The following is a 16,985-nucleotide window of genomic DNA, read 5'->3' on the forward strand; positions in this document are numbered from 1 at the left end:
AGGCTCTACCAGCATTTAAAGATACATTAAATGAAGAGAGGGAGAGCTTTAAATGTACTCAAGATGTTGTCAGATATTTGTCCACCAAAAATAAATTCAACCACAAGTCTTAATCTGGCAATATTGTAAAAAATAACTTTATTTTGTCAACAAAAAGCTGTAATGATTGCCTGCAGCATGTCACCTATCAGGACAATGCAATGACAATACTGCAATTTCACACTCTCACACACACACACACACACACACACACACACACACACACACGTACCCACCCACGCAGACACACACACACACACACACACACACACACACACACACACACACACACACACGCACACGCAGACACACACACACACACTTTAATCGTTTTCACAGCACAGCAGTTTTTTTTTCTCAGTCCAGTAATTATTTCCTTCAACCTCACCATTCACCTCATTAGTGTGTTGTTTATACGCCGTAATCAACAGCCGCGCTGCAAAGCGAGCGCTTACTCCTTCTTCCTCTTGGCGGTCACCTTGGCGTGACACTTGCGGCCGCAGAACAAGCAGCATTTCAGCGTCACCAGCATAACGGTGACGACGATGACGAGGAGGAGGCAGATGACGTCCAGGCTGTGGTACTGGAACCAGTTCAGGTGGAGCGCCCCGGACTTCAGGTGCTCGGCGCCGTTGTGTCTCATGACGAACTCGGTCCAGAACACGGCCAGGTCCAGGGGCTCCACGGGCCGGTCCAGGTGGATCGCAGACAGCGTATCCATCCTCTCTTGATAACTGTGGGCGGTCAGAGAGAGAGATGTATTATAGGCCTATCGGAAAGAAATCTCCATATTTCAACATTTTGTGTTTTTTCATAAATTAACACCCTACTTGATCATACTACAGCGTCACACAAAAGCATCAAAAGTAGCAGATCTATAAGCTCAAAGCTTGTAGATCTGCTACCTTTGTAGCAGATCAGAGTGAGCGCATTGTTAAATCAATGCAAGATGCAAATTCAATCTGTGTTAAATGAACCCTTGGGATTTCACTGTGTGTAGTGCTGCTTTCGTACCCTTTGTCACCGATGACCTTGTTGATCACCGCCACTAGTTCTTCAGTGGTCACGTCGACCGGGCTGACCTTCTCGGCCACGCCACGGGACACCATGCGGTGCACGTTGTCCGACTGATCCCCGAACAACGGCATCATCACCATAGGAACGGCGTTGCAGATGCCCTCGTAGATGCCGTGTGTCCCTCCGTGAGTCAGGAAGGCTTTGGCCTTGGGATGACCTGAGGAGTAGACCATGGACAAAACACACACACTCAATGCATATTCTCCATGTCTAACAAAAACGAACCTTTTCAGTATTACCCGTATTGCCTCTAAGATTATTGGACTTCCCACACCCACACTTTCTGCTATGAACAATAAGGCCATCGCACGTTTAGCACTCACGATAGCAAATGACACTCATCATCCCTTACATCGTCACTTCAGACTCATGCCCATCTGGACGATACAGATTTAAAATGGGAAAAAGTTCATTTTAGTAGGAGTTTTGTTCCTTCAGCCATTGCAGCATTAAACAAACTGCCTCGCTGATAGGATGTTTTTTGTGTATTTGGGGGATTTAATGTATTGTCTTGGTGTCATGTTGTTGTGTGCTATGATGTTTTGTGCTACGTGGTTATGTGTTTTTCCGTTAGAACAGACTGTGAAGAGGAATATCCCTGAGGGGGCAATAAGGACAATTATTATTATTATTATGTTAATTTCTCGAGATGGATCTTTTGTAAAGAAGGTGGGTGCCTCATGAGGACAACCTTATAGGTGAAGCTATGTTTCAGATTATTTGTTGTACCCACAAAGTGCTTTATAGGTGAATCTATGTTTCAGATTATTGTTGTACCCACAAAGTGTTTTATAGGTGAATCTATGTTTCAGATTATTGTTGTACACACAAAGTGTTTTATAGGTGAAGCTATGTTTCAGATTATTTGTTGTACCCACAAAGTGTTTTGACATTTAGATCGTGTCAAATGTCATGTCTCACCTAGACACAGGATCTGACACAGATTTTGATCTGAAGGTCAATATTCAATTTATCCCCTGAGCAAGCAGGTAGGCTCCATTAGCTCAATGTTAAAAATGACAAAAATAAGAACCCAGTTTCCTTGCGCAGGAAACCAGGTTCAAATCCGGGGTAGAAGAGGAAAGTTACATAGTGCAGCTTTAAGTACAGTACTCAAGTAAATGTACTTTGTTAAGGTCCACCACTGCCTATAATATAACACAATAGTACAGTCTATGTGCAACACGCCACACCAATATTTGTTACCTGTATTAAAGTGACAAATAAAAGAAATCCCTCTAGATTAATGACATGCCCAACATAGGGACGGCCGGTTGAAAGTGGTTAAACTACTCTGTGTAAACTAAGCACAACCAAGCTACAGCATGCCATGCACAAAGCAAGGGACAGTGTTGGCAAATCTGCTTATTATAAGTGACTTTAGGCTTGTTTTTTGTAAAGTTGCTTGTAAATATAGCTTCTTTTTTGGGTCTCGTTTCTAACATGTAGCAGCTTATTTTGGCTTGTTTTCTAATTAAGTTGTTTTTTTTTACCCCCAGATACGTCCGCGGTTAGGGTTATACAAGATTTGTGTTTTTTGAAGATAGCAGATCTATAAGCTCACAACGTATCGTCGGCGCATTGTGAGCTTGTAGATCTGCTATTTTAAAAAATCAGCTATTTTCAAATAGCTGATGTAAAGTGGTAAAACTTAAAGCTTCTTTTGGGATTCATAGACCGCTTTTTTCTCTTGCAAAATCTGGCAACGCTATCAAGGGAGTGTGTTTGGAAGGTTTCCATCAAACCTTCAAGTCATTGTTAGTCGCTTGTTATTGTACCGAGTTGGAGTGGGATTGAGAGGAGGGGTCGCCATGGTTACTGTATGTTGACCGCACAAGAGGTTGAACAGGAAAAGCACACAGGGTTCAGTTCAGTCCAAACACAAAATGTCCAGGGTCTGCTTGTTGCCGTGAGAGTGACCCACCTATAAACTTGATTTGTTGTGTTTAAAGCCTATAACTCAGAACTTATTTAAATTAATAAAACATTATCTGTATGGTAGAGTATGTTAATGGTTTTCAAACATGTTTTAATTTCAAGGACCCCCATAACTCTGAGAGTAGCCTATACAAATGGAACCAGCTAAGGGTCCGTTTAGAACCCCTGCAAGGAACCCTGAGGATGCCTGGCCCTGGACCCTACTTTATTTTATTTATTTTTTACTGCTTTATAACAGTGGCTGGAGGTGGTCTCCTTACTCTTCTACTGAGACATTTAGACCCTGGTGTCGGCTAGGACATCTACTGATTGACAATGTCAAAGTTATTTGAAGCAGGCAGCGTTCCAGATTGGACACCACATACTGTAGATGTGTCGCCATATTCCGTGTAGTTCAAACATTGTTGCGATTACCTCTCTTCATCAGGAGAGGGAGACAGCAGACATAAAACGCATGAATTTAATGGATTCAGACAGACTTAGCAAAAGAGAAAACAACTGTAATCCTCTCAAAAAGAAAAAGGAAAGTCTGTATGATCGTTGGGCATAAAGTTCAGCCCAGGTGAAACAGTTCTTGGCCTGCTGGCACTTGTTGACTCACGTACTGTCTCAAGCTAAAATGTAGTGGATCCATTAATCATTTACTGCCGTGTGACAAGTTTCTGAGCTTGTACACTTGATTGATACTCCTGTTCACACAAAGTCCCATGTTCGCAGGGCAGGTGAAAAAAATGCCAAAACTGCCTGTGAGTAACTTGGATTGTTTGGTGGTTGTTAAGCGGGAGGAACTGATTAGGTTTATTTGAGGTATCCAAACAATTTTATTTTATTTTATTTTATGCCATCCCGTGCCAATCTAAATGAGCATGACATAATTCATGAATTCAGAATATAATTTCTTATACTTCTTATGTCATCCCTTTTGGATTATGGATTGCTCCAGTGACATTTCAGCAGCACCTTGTGAATAGAGTGGTGTTGTCTGGTGTTAGTGGCCACACATCCTGTTTGGTTGCCGTAGTAATACATTATATGCCATTCACACGTTCAAATTTGACTTTGCCAAAGCCACTGTGACCCATCTTGGCAAACTAGTTGGTCAGGGCAAGGTTCACCTGGTGCACGTAGTCGCAACTGGAGATGAGGCTACATGAGGTTGTCATGTGAAAATAGCCAATGTACAAGCTCACAACACGGCACATTGTTGTGAGCTTGTAGATCTTTTATTTTTGCTATTTTGAAAAAAATAAATAAGTGTGTCTGTGGGTTTTATAAATTATATGAATGACGAATGAGAGGTATTAACAAGAGCTTGTGAATCCGTGTGTGATTTTACAAAAGTACAACATTGGATCCACTGGAACACAGATCATTTTCCATTTCCAGGTGTGTAATTTACTTCCTGAAAAGTAACACTTTTCAGGGAGTAAATGACACACCAAATGGAAAAAAAATATTTGGTTTTCGCTGTGTCACTTACTCCCTGAAAAGTAACACTTTTCAGGGAGTAATAAGTAAGTGTCACTTACTCCCTGAAAAGTAACACTTTTCAGCAAGTAAGTGACACAGCGAAAACCAGGTGACCGACCCTTGCACATGCCTGGATGACACCGATAGCATGATACACACCTCACATGTATATGACCCATGTTTAGGGCACAAATGCTAATCGACGTTAACTGAGAGGGACCGACTACACCTCAGCTTGGAGGTTCATGGCCTTTACAGGCAGCTGTGCTCGAGGGAGCGTCTGGGAACGGAAGGTTCGCACAGGCTCCTCCCGACTTTGCGTCGAAGTGTCCTTGAGCAAGACACTGAATTCCTAACTCACTGATTCTCATGTAACGTTAGGTCTGGGGACCACCAGGGGTCCAAATGGACCCTTACGGGTCTGTAACTCTGAGGAGTTACAGTACAGTTGCAGAGGAACCAAACGTTTGGATCCATTTGCACACTCAAGAGTTAAATGAAAACTGAGGATTTTAAAGTCAAGGACCCCCAAATTGATATGTATTTGGCCAAAGACCCCCATTCAAAAATGTTTGGTGCCATGGACCACCACGAAGTGACACGCTGTGAGCTTGTAGATCTGCTATTTTTGAATAGCCAACATATAAATGGATTAAGTGGTTAAAATGATTTTGATGCTATATACAGTATTAACTACTTTTGCTGGGAACCCCCTGGAACCCCCCCCCGTGAAAATTTAAAAGGTAAAAATAAATCACTGCATTAACTCTAGATAAGAGTTGTCTGACCTTGTACGAACGGTAGTTAGTTGCCAAACTGGGTGCAGGTGCTTTGAGTAGCAGCAGTTGGTGCCTAGCGGTACTAGCCTCCAGGTTTTGTTTGAAGTTGTGCAACGCCCCACATCCCATTTCGAACTCAAACATTCACCGCTGACACAACCACGTCCACACCCAACAGTTTTTAGGACTTTGACGCCCTGTGGCTTTGTTAAGAGTTTACTTTAGGCTTATAATTGTATTAATTAATTTAGTGTGGCACTTTGGCATATCTGTGTGGCCTCCCATTCTTGTACACCATCCAAATCACATATCAATTTATCATACAGTAGATAAAATACATAGGCTGATCATAATACAAAAGAAATCGAGTCACACCTACGCCGCACATCCGACTGATATGCCCATATATGGAGATCTCTGTATCTGTCAGTCCTTGTCCCTTTTATGCCCATATATGGAAATCCCTGATGTCATCAGTATATGCCCATATATGGGCATGCCCCCTTTTGTGCCCATATATGGAGCTGACTGATTTGTTTGCCGATGCCATGACGACACATTGAGGCTAGACAACACACTCCATATTTGGGCGTAGCTGCATTGGGAACTCCTTATATGGTTATGACTGAGTCATGGTGACATGACAATTTTAGGTCGTTTTGAGGGGGCCACTTCGTTAGTTTGACATTCTTAGGTGCATCTTTAGGTACGTACCTAGAAGGTCGTTTTGAGGGAGCCACTTCATTAGTTTGACGTTCTTAGGTGCATCTTCAGGTACAACACCAGTGTATCTCCATAAAACCTGAAACATCAACAGCACCAGGTTACTGTAAGCACTGGCTCTCAAACGTTTTCATGTGGGCCCCCAAACTGATGATGTATTTGGCCACACACCCACTTGAAAAGACTTTGTGCCAGGGACCCCCGGAAGAGAAGGGTTGTGTTTAAAAAAATTCATGTTTCAAACACTTAAGATTTTTCAAAAATGTTCGCAACGCGTCATGAAGTGACACGGTGTGAGCTTGTATATCTGCTATTTTTGAATAACCAACGCATAAAATATGGATAAAGGGGTTAAAATTATTGTGATGCTGTATAACAAATTTTAATGGGGACCCCCTGGAACCCCCCCCAAGGACCACTGGGGGTCCCCGGACCCCACTTTGAGAACCACTGCTGTAAAGCATGCAGTGTTTGGCCTTGTATCTTTTTTTTTTTCTTTCTTTCTTTCTTTTACATTTTTATGACCAACCAAGTTCAGGGTCAAAGTTCTGTGTCTCAGTTAGGCAGGATTAGGATAAACCTACAGGATTATGCTGACTGGACAAATCTCTCACAGCTTAAGCAGGAAAAGATTGCAGAAAGATTTATGAAAATGATCAGCTTTGTAAAATAAACAATTTGTGTTTCTGCAAACAAATGTCCCAAACAATTTTCTGTTTCAGTGTTGACAAGGAACTTAAATCAGTACTTGAATATACTCAATATAATATAATTGAACTGATTAAATGTTCCTGCAACCAATCAACCAGCACCTGTGGAACTGTGCGCACAGGTTACTTCATTTACTGTCCATAAACAGTAGCCTAGTATATTGTCGCTGTCGGGTGGAAACCTCATATGTCCAAAACTGTTACTTTTTCAGGATACAAATTCAAAACGCGTCGCGACAGATCTGCTACTTTAGATGCTTTTGTGTAACGCTGTAGTATGATCAAGTAGGGCGTTAATTTACGAAAACACGAAAAGTTAGAATATGGAGATAAGACGTTTCTGCCCGACAACAGCGCTATACAGCAGCCTATTATATTGTTGAGCGAGACGGTTTGCCTGGTGGAAGGCAATGATAGACGGTTTTGTTTGGATTTTCAGCAGTTATTTGCCTAGTAGTGTATGCAGGACCTAATCAAAAGTGGTCACCCCGAGACACAATTTAGAGGCATTCTGGAAAGGTGGAAAGTAACTAAGTACATTTACTCAAGTAATTACAATTCTGAGGATTTTTTTTACTATTTCCAGAGAAAATAGCAGATCTACAAGCTCTCAACTTGCGAGCTTGTAGATCAGCTATTTTTGATATTTTTGCACACCACCGTGTACAACAACAAAGTATAATACAGGGTTAAGTGGTTAATCAGACTAAAGGCCTTTGCAGACAGGGTGCGATTGGTCAATCTGTTTTTACCGCGACGCACAAATCGAACTGGGTTCGATTAAAAAAAAAACGCACCGCCGCAGCCACTTGCCGCACGGCAAATTCGGAGCCGGTGTGCATGAGGTCATAGAGAACCATGTGTTCTTTTAAAAAATGATATTGTCCGTTTTTTCCGTGCGAAAAATCTCACCCTGTCTGCAAAGGCCTTAATCGATTTAGTCGATTATAAAAAAAATATATATATCTACGAAAACCTTTGTAGCAAAAAAATACGTTTAAAAGATCCTTCTCGATTATTCGGTTATTGGTTCTTCTAAATATCGGTTTCGATATATTTTGGGTTAATTGCCCAACCCTAGTGTGAACGGCAACCCATCTCAACTGGATCTAGACATGAGCTGGATATTGTCTCTGTCAGGTGGAAAATGTTAATTTTCAGGATTCAAATTCAAAAGCATCAAAGGTAGCAGATCTACAAGCTCAAAACGTGTTGCCTAGCGTGGCGTTTCGCGCTTGTGGATCCGCTACTTTTGATGTAGGCTGCACCAACGTTCCTGATTTCGTGTATAGAGGCGCAGAGAGACTGCGCCTGATCCCATTGGTTCACCGATCTGTCCGTCTACCCCCGCCCCGTTAACACAACATTACGAGCGACGCCCACTGCACTCTGGTTGGTTGGGGAAATGAACACTTCCTCATACCGGGTACACCGACGCGCTGGTCCAGACTTTTATTTTTTAGCAAAACTAAACAATAAAAGCCTGGAGATCGAGGCTACTTTTGATGTGACACTGTAGTATGATCAAGTACGGCGTTAATTTACGAAAAAACACAAAAAGTTAGAATATGGAGATAGGAGGTTTCTGCCCGACAGCGACGATATAACACAATACAAAATGCAGGCCTTAGTGGGATCCTGTCTGTTCTTACTTCTTACCCTTTGAGGAATCTGTCTGAAGGCATCGAAGAACACTTTGGCCTTCTCCTCAGGCATTGAGGATATCATGGAGCCCAGAGTAAAGACAATAAAACCATGCTCTCCTGAGCCCTCCACAAATTCCTCAACGTCCTGCAGGGAGATGGGAAATGAGAGACCATTAATCTCGAGAGCCATTCATTACAATACATGTATGTAATGATTTCTTAACCCATTCAATCCGGGAACGCATCTACAAATGTCTTCTAAATAACAATTTTCTGATATGTTGCTAGTGGTGCTCAAACTTTTTCATGTCAAGGACCCCCAAAATTATTTCTATTTGGCCGCGGACCCCCATCTCAAAATATTTTGTTCCAGGGACCCCAGAAGCAAAGATTTGAGTTAAAAAAAAATTGCTATAAAAGTATTCAAAAATTTGCACAAATCTTCAAGATTTTTTCAAAAATAGAAGATCTACAAGCTCATAGCACGGCACTGAGTGCCGCGCTATGAGCTTGTATATCTGCTATTTTTGAATGGCCAAATACATCTAAAATGACACAGCTGCGTTCCTGGATTGGATGGGTTAAATGCTGTGGCAGTTTACTGCAGTTATGTTTTCAAAACACGTATTATATAAGATACACACACATACAGTATATAAAGCATCATTTTCAGACAAGTCACGTGGGATACTGGTGTTGACATGACTCTACTTCCATCAGTATTTTCAGAGACACTAACGTTGTGAAAGTAGGCTGAGTATTTGAAGTACATACTTGATTCAGTAAACATAGGCTGAGTATTTGAAGTACATACTTGATTCAGTAAACAAAGACTGAGTATTTGAAGTACATGCTTGATTCAGTAAACAAATACTGAGTATTTGAAGTACATAATTGATTCAGTAAACATAGGCTGAATATTTGAAGTACATGTTTGATTCAGTAAACATAAAAGTACATGTGCACCTATATCTGGCGTCCCCATTTTGGGCATGACATTGTAGGCGAAACCGTTCTTTCACACTCAAAAAAGAAGGGTTTTAAAAATATTATCAAGTTTGAATGAAAAAGTTAGAAAAATTTTGAACATGGGGCTTAAGTGTTTAATTTGTAGGATACGTGCAGCTGCTTGCAAACCTAACAAGGCTCCCAAAGTTCCTCTGTTTAACAATGGCCAGAGTCCAAGGGACTGCCTTTTCCTGGTTCAAATTTCACAGCCTGCACTGTGAGTGTTTCCAGAGGACAAGTCACAAGAGCAGTGGAAGCAACACCCACATTCACGTTGTTATCACACTGCAAGCTAACTCCCTACACACACACACACACACACACACACACACACACACACACACACACACACACACACACACACACACACACACACACACACACACACACACACACACACACACACACACACACACACACACACACACACACACACACACACACACACACACACACACACACACAGCTGCAGCCGCCCTGATAATCATTTCAACATTGGCATTTTGCCCTCGTGAAAAGTTGTCAATGCAACCTACTAGTTGGTGACGGAACATCGAGCTGCTATTCGTAAGATGAGGATGCATAATGATCTCTTGACCATAATATTCAGGCTAGGCTAGGTACTAGAACACTGAAAGAGAAGAATTGCAGAGTGCAACCTTTCTTGTGTATTGCCTAACAAATACATGTCGTTTTTGGTGTGCTCCCTGAGTTTGAATGTTAGTTTAAATGTTGCGCAGTCAGTCTCGCTGCAGAAAATATGGATATGTATTTGCGTGTGTGCTTGCTCGCATGCTCAAGTGAGAGTGTGAGTGTAAACATAGGTCTTTAAGCCAAAACTTGCATCATTCAAAAATGTTCTTTCACAACAAATGGACCATATGGTGAAGTTAGCTGGTGCATATTTTCAGCCATTTGTGACTGGACAGTTTTAGGGGATTGTTTATGCCTTGTTTATGGATTGTTTATGCCTGGGTTTGTCATTTGTAGTATGGAGCACACACATGGTTTGTCACTTAAGCCCTCTCTCATGGTAAGACAGTGTTGCACGGAAAATATAGTCGATCTACAAGCTCACAACGAGTCGCGATGTGCCGCATTGCAAGCTTGTAGATCAGCTTTTTTTTCCTTTTAATTTTTTTTACAATTTCTGATTCTTCATCTATAATGACATACAGTACACAAAAATGACGGACGCCAGGTTCTAAGTGGTATTAAGCACAGGCTCTTTACACACTCACAGCAGGCAGACGTTCCCTCCCGCCACAGTTGATGCCACCGATATGGACCATGTTTGGCATGATGGGTTTGGGCCATTCGAAGGTGAAGTCGTACCTGAGCAGCCAGATAGCGCCGTGACTTAATACGTCCTTGTAGGTCATGCCGTTGCCCAAATACCTGCCGGCCAGCTCGTCGAAGCTGGCGAACATGATGCGGCACAGGACCGACTCCAACATGTACATGAGAAAGTTCTTGACTCTTTGCGGGAAGTTCATCCTGTCCGTGTTTCCCGTGTGGAAGATGGGGATGTAGGAAGGCGGAGCGGGGCACTGGGCGGCCATCACGTCCAGGCCACAGGGGAGTCCCCGCAGGAAATAGACGGCCGGGATTTTGAAAGTCTCCGCCAGGATGGGACCGCAGGGGAGAAACGGATCCGTGAGCACGAGGTCGTAGTCCGCTTCCCGCATTCGGTCCATGAGCGGCTGGTTGTACAGCAGGCTCTCGCAGCCCACCACCTGAAGGCTGGTGAAGTTCATCAAGCGCTGCATGTTGACGAACACGTCCGTCAACCCCGCCGACTTCAGGAACGGGTTCAGGTTCTTGAGGGTGCTGTCCAGGTCCGCCTTGGTGTACGGCACCGAGAACTTCTCGGTCCTGTAGCTGGCCGAGTCCCCGATGAGCAAGCTGGTCTCGGGCACCAAGACCAGCACCTCGTGGTCCCTCTCGGCCAGCTCCTTCACCAGCAGTTTCATGCTGAGCCAGTGGCTCCCGTCCACGGGCATAACCAGCACCCTGCCCCCCTGAACGGGCCCCGGAGCGGAGCAGCAGCACAGCCAGGCCAGCAGGCCCACGGCAGGAGGAAACCACGGTGTCCTGCCCATTCCTTCTGTTGTCTCTGCAGACTGACTCTGCACTGTGTGAGCCCGAGCCTCAGCCTGCCTGTTCTGGTGGTTGTTGTGAGAGGGAAGATCTACTGGGAGGGTGCTGTTAAGAGGGGGCTGGACTTTGCAAGGCTGAAGTTGTACTATGGAAGCGTGTGTGTGTGTGTGTGTGTGTGTGTGTGTGTGTGTGTGTGTGTGTGTGTGTGTGTGTGTGTGTGTGTGTGTGTGTGTGTGTGTGTGTGTGTGTGTGTGTGTGTGTGTGTGTGTGTGTGTGTGTGTGTGTGTGTGTGTGTGTGTGTGCGTGCGCGCGCACATGTGTTTTCCTCCTACAGGAAGCCCAGTCTGCTGTTGGGTATTATATAACCCTGGGAGGTTAAATTGTATAGATTCCCTGTGGAGTTTGAAGTCGAATTTAGCGGTTAAGAGATTGGGGTCCAGTTAATCATTCTCTTACGTGCATTTCCATTTGTTCTTTGTGTTTTTTTTTATTTTTTGTGTTTTTTTTTTTATCTTACTCACACAGCATAGATTTGTTGTGTGTGCAAAATACATTATTTTCAAAACAAACTTATAGCAGACAAAAGCCCTTATACAAAAGGAAGAACATTTGCATTCATCACATTGAAGTTCCATAGCCACTATAGTAGTTGCTTCTGACTCCTTATACTAAAGGGGTCAAGCATTGTCTTTTTGCAGTCAATCAACGCTGACATTTAGGTGCTATAAGGCTTATAGCACCTAAAAGTCAGCAGTGACTGACTGCTAAGAAAATGCATTTAACTACTTAAAGTTTGAAACGTAGCTGTATTTGAAGGAATAAAGCCATTCACTAAAGTTCCATTTCGATGACACCTGCGCTGCTCCTTGTTCGTTGTGTGTTGCATGCGGGGAAACATGATATGAAGCTCATTGTAAATCCTGCAAGTCATGTTGGCCACGCACGCCATTTCATGCACAATCTGGCCCATTATCTCTGGTCCCTCCCCTCCCAGTCAACAACAGCACAACACTCACACATACTGTAGCGTAATTGCGTGCTACCGCATGTGCCCTCTTACCCAAATTCTCCCTCTATTTATCTTTCACTCCTCTCTCTTTTCTCTCTCACGCAAACACTCACACATACTGTAGCGTAATTGCGTGCTACCGCATGTGCCCTCTTACCCAGATTCTCCTTCTATTTATCTTTCACTCCTCTCTCTTTTCTCTCTCACGCAAACACACACACCTACACCCTCTTCAAAAGCATGAAGTGGCGTGCGAAGACAGCTGTTTGGTGGAAGCAAACACCCACACACAGCACTCGCTGTGGGAGATAACATCAGATTTACGATATCCTTCGTGGAATTTCACCCATAGTTACATGTGCACCTCAGGCATAAGCCCCTACAAGACTAATTAAATAGGAAAGCTTAAACGCCTCAAAACAGTATTGATACTTTGGTGCAGGGGGGTCGGCAAGTAAGTTTGGCCTCGGGGCCAAATTGTTTTCTAAGTCACCAGATAGTGGGCCAGAGCATAATCAAATGGCTAATTTCAGAAACTTGCAACAGACCATCTTTTATAATAACGCATATTATTTGATGTAAAAGTTAATAAATAAAGATTTGTGGTATAGATGCATACCGATTGAACCGTAATCAAATGTATAACAGGTGCTAATAGAAATGCTTCGGTAATAATTTTTGTGCAGGCCACATCCTTGAATGTTGCACGAGGACGTTTAGTTCATAAAGTAAAAACAAAAAGAAAAATAACTTTATCTGGATAGAGACAGTCATATCCCTTTCAAACAGAGATACAGTAAACACGCTTTTTCATAGCTTGAGGGCTCTTCTTAGATATGGAGAGGAAGTCTGAAACACCTGCCTGTCATTCACGTCTCTCAACATGGACAAAAGCATTCTTCAGGTGGGGGTGGATTTGGACATTATACCCTACAGTCAGACAGTCAGATATTGTAAATTGATTACAATATAATTTGCCGGGCCAGATATTATCGCTGGTGGGGCAATTCTGGACGAAATACTTTTCTAGGACATTTTTATGCAGCCCACACGGCACAGATGCCTAACAAATTTAAGTAAAAACCAACAAAGTCTCTTAATAAAATGTGATGGGAAATCACAAACTACCAGAGCAGCTTCTGTGGTACCGTGGCATAGATTGTACAAGTCTCTGGAACTGAACTCTACATTTCCTAATTTGGTTTTGATAACCAGTCCAACATCTGGTCACAGCATATCGCTGTTGTCAGGCAGAAACCCTGCATCTCCATACTTGTTTTTGTAAATGAATGCCTTACATTGTTGTACGATAGTGTCATGCAAAAGTAGCAAAAGAAGCAGATCTACAAGATCACAACATGTCTCATTGCAAAGCATTGTGAGTTTGTAGATCTGCTATTTTTTTTTTTATGTTTTAAAGTGAAAGACAAGTGGTTAAGTGTGCCTGTCGGGTTTATAAATATTTAACCAATGAAAAGTATAAACAAGAGCTTGTGACTAAATAACTACTACTACTACTACTAATAATTTGGTCTGCACTCCTTTGCGGTATACTGTATGTCACTGTATATTTACATATACAGTGAAATATGGTATCTGCATTTAACCCATCCTAAGTATCAGGAGCAGTGGGCGCTACATGGGCAGCGCCTCGGGGAGAAGATAGGGTTAACGTGTCTCGCTCAGGGACACCCTGCTCTTAGGGGACAAGTGGACCCAAACGATGCCCGGACAATGCCCCCTACAACACAACAGACCCACCGGACCCCCTCAGAGTCGGATTCAGGCATTCAGGCCTGTACAGTTCTTCTCTTGTAGCTCTTTTTATTCATGTGAATAAAAAGAACCAAGTGAACCGTGCCGTGCAGCATATTTCACAGGTTCTGTTTTTCTTTTCCCCCAATACGCTACCGCTGTGCTACAGATAAGGTTTTCAAAACCTAATTCGGGCCTTGCTCAGGAGGTGGTACTAACCCTGAACTCAGAACTTAATTAATAATAATAATGATAATACATTTTATTTATAACGCACTTTACATTTTTGCAAGACTCAAAGTGCTACAGGGTTTGAAAACATGGCATAAAACAAATGAAAAATTAGGTAATTGTTGATAAATACATTCTAGAACAGCTAAAATAGAAGATCTACAAGCAAGACCCTACACCCAACTGACCATCCCTGCTCCACACCAAACATTCTTGCCGAAAACTGACCCTCAACATGGAATCCCCTCGGGGTTGCATGCCGAGCCCTCTCCTCCCAGTACAGCCTCAGGCATGCAGGCCTCAAATCCTCAGCATGTTCTACAGAAGCACCATCAAGAGCGTCCTGAGGAGCTGCGTCACTGCCTGGTATGGGAACTGCACCACAGAGGGGTGCTGTATCGTGTGGATGGCTCACCAAACTGTCGATTCGTCAGAGGTGAGCTTCCCTCCGCTTAGCGCATTAGATAGTAGACTGACCTATATAGACGGGTTCTCTCAACACACGCACACGTAACGCAAGAACTATAGAACCATAGAAAGAGACTCATTAGGAGACTGTCAGGAGGAGAGATACTGTCTGTGTGGCCTCGTGCAGCAATGACACACAGTCGTGGTTCCATGTTTGTTTACATATGTGTCATGGGTGCACATTGTAAACAACTTAGCAGTGGAATGCAGCCAGAGGTCTCCAGGGGGCAAGAGCCAATTCAGTGGCTACACCCAAAGTGAGTTTGAAAACATGACCAACGACAAAAAAAATTACAACAATGTGCCAACACAGCAGCAACATTTGTGAACTGTTGTGATAAAAGGAGGTTAGCCAATGTGTTTCCTGCACTATCTGTACAGAGTGGACCTCTGACATAGACCTACTGCACATACTGTATAAACGGAGCTGCTACCTTTAAACACATTTGAAATCTGAGGCTTTTTGTATACTATTTGAAACAGTTTTGGGGAAAATGCTGCTAATTGTCCCAAAAGTGATCTTGAAAGATTTATGCTATTTGTTTAAAAACAAATAGCTTTATACCCTTAGCAACATGTATACAATGTCGCAATGTGACATAGCTCTGTTTAACACAATGCTGTACCCCCCTCCAACTGTACATATTTTTTTCTTTAATTGTTTTATTAAGTTTTGACACTTGCTTTGGCAATGTAAACTTTTTCTCATGCCAATAAAGCTCCCAGTGGTGTAAAGTAACTAAGAACATGTACTCAAGTATTGTACTTGAGTACAATACTTGAGTTCAAATTTTCAATAGTTTAACTTTTACTTTTCAAAATATTTGTATACATTTTGAAAACTTTAAATGGGACATTTCTGCATAATGAGTACTTTTACTTTGGTACTTTTAAGTATATTTTGATGCCAATACTTTTGTACTCTTACTCAAGTACATTTTGAACACCGGACTCTTACTTGTAAGGGCGCGCCCCCACCAAGAGTTGGCTGGCCGCTGATTGCAGAATCTGCCAATGCATTGTCAATGCAAATGCGTGGATTCCTGGTCTTGCAGATTTTTTCCAAGAATCCACGCATTTGCATTGACAATGCATTGGCAGATTCTGCAATCAGCGGCCAGCCAACTCTTGGTGGGGGCACGCCCTAACAGAGTATTTCTACATTGTGGTATTGATACTTTTACTTACTAGTAAAACATGTCAGTACTTCTTCCACCACTGTTAGAATGGCTGATCTAATGCAGGGTTTGGAATTCTGAGTCATTTTTCTTTTTTTTTACCATGTTGTGTAAACAAGCAGTGGCATTTTGTCATGACAATGACACAAAGCCAGGGTTTTGTCACGGCTCCCTGGTTTAGACACTTGGGTGTTCTACCCAGAAGGTTCCAGTTCCAGGGTGTTGTCTTCTCCCAAAGACCAATGTGGCTTTATTGTATAATATTGTTGAATCTTATGCAGTGTCTGAGTGGTGGAAAAAGTGCTCAAATGTTTTACTAGAAGTATCAATACTGCAATGTAGAAATACTCTGTTACAAGTAAAAGTCCGGCATTCAAAATTTACTTGAGCAAAAGTACAAAAGTATTGGTATCAAAATATACTTAAAGTAGCCTACCAAAAGCAAAAGTACTAAAATGTTTGAAAATAACAGATCTACAAGGTCACAACGTGAGCTTGTAGATCGGCTATTTTCAAATAGCCTAGGTATAAAATAGGGCTAAAGTGGTCAATGTATGTTTTATAATGTAATAATTTATATCTACAAAGTAACTAGTAACTAAAGTTTTCAAATAATTGTAGTGGAGTAAAAGTACAATATTTGCCTCTGAGATGTAGTAGAAGTAGAAGTATAGACAATTGGAAATACTCCAGTAAAGTAAAAGTACCTAAACATTGTACTTAAGTACAGTACTTGAGTAAATGTACTTACTTTACACCACTGATCTTATGTGATATAATTTAAACACATTAAATACAGTAGGTGCAATCTATAGCTAAAATAGCAGAGCTGCAGTCTCAATGCGTCGCAATGT

At 42.3% G+C, this 16,985-nt stretch overlaps 1 protein-coding gene across 1 annotated transcript; it reads right to left on the bottom strand.

Annotated features, from left to right (window-relative positions):
* Nucleotides 1-113: 113 nt before the first annotated feature.
* LOC308073552 (UDP-glucuronosyltransferase-like) lies at nt 114-11,582 on the bottom strand. Its single transcript, XM_080412511.1, has 5 exons — nt 10,632-11,582; nt 8,396-8,527; nt 6,018-6,105; nt 1,054-1,273; nt 114-773 (listed from the first exon to the last, which is right to left on the bottom strand). The coding sequence occupies exons 1-5, from the start codon at nt 11,490-11,492 to the stop codon at nt 491-493; spliced, it is 1,584 nt and encodes a 527-aa protein (XP_080268637.1). The 5' UTR covers nt 11,493-11,582; the 3' UTR covers nt 114-490.
* Nucleotides 11,583-16,985: the final 5,403 nt, after the last annotated feature.

Source organism: Gymnoscopelus braueri, assembly GCF_963280865.1.
Source record: "Gymnoscopelus braueri genome assembly, chromosome: 18".
Lineage (NCBI taxonomy): Eukaryota > Metazoa > Chordata > Actinopteri > Myctophiformes > Myctophidae > Gymnoscopelus > Gymnoscopelus braueri.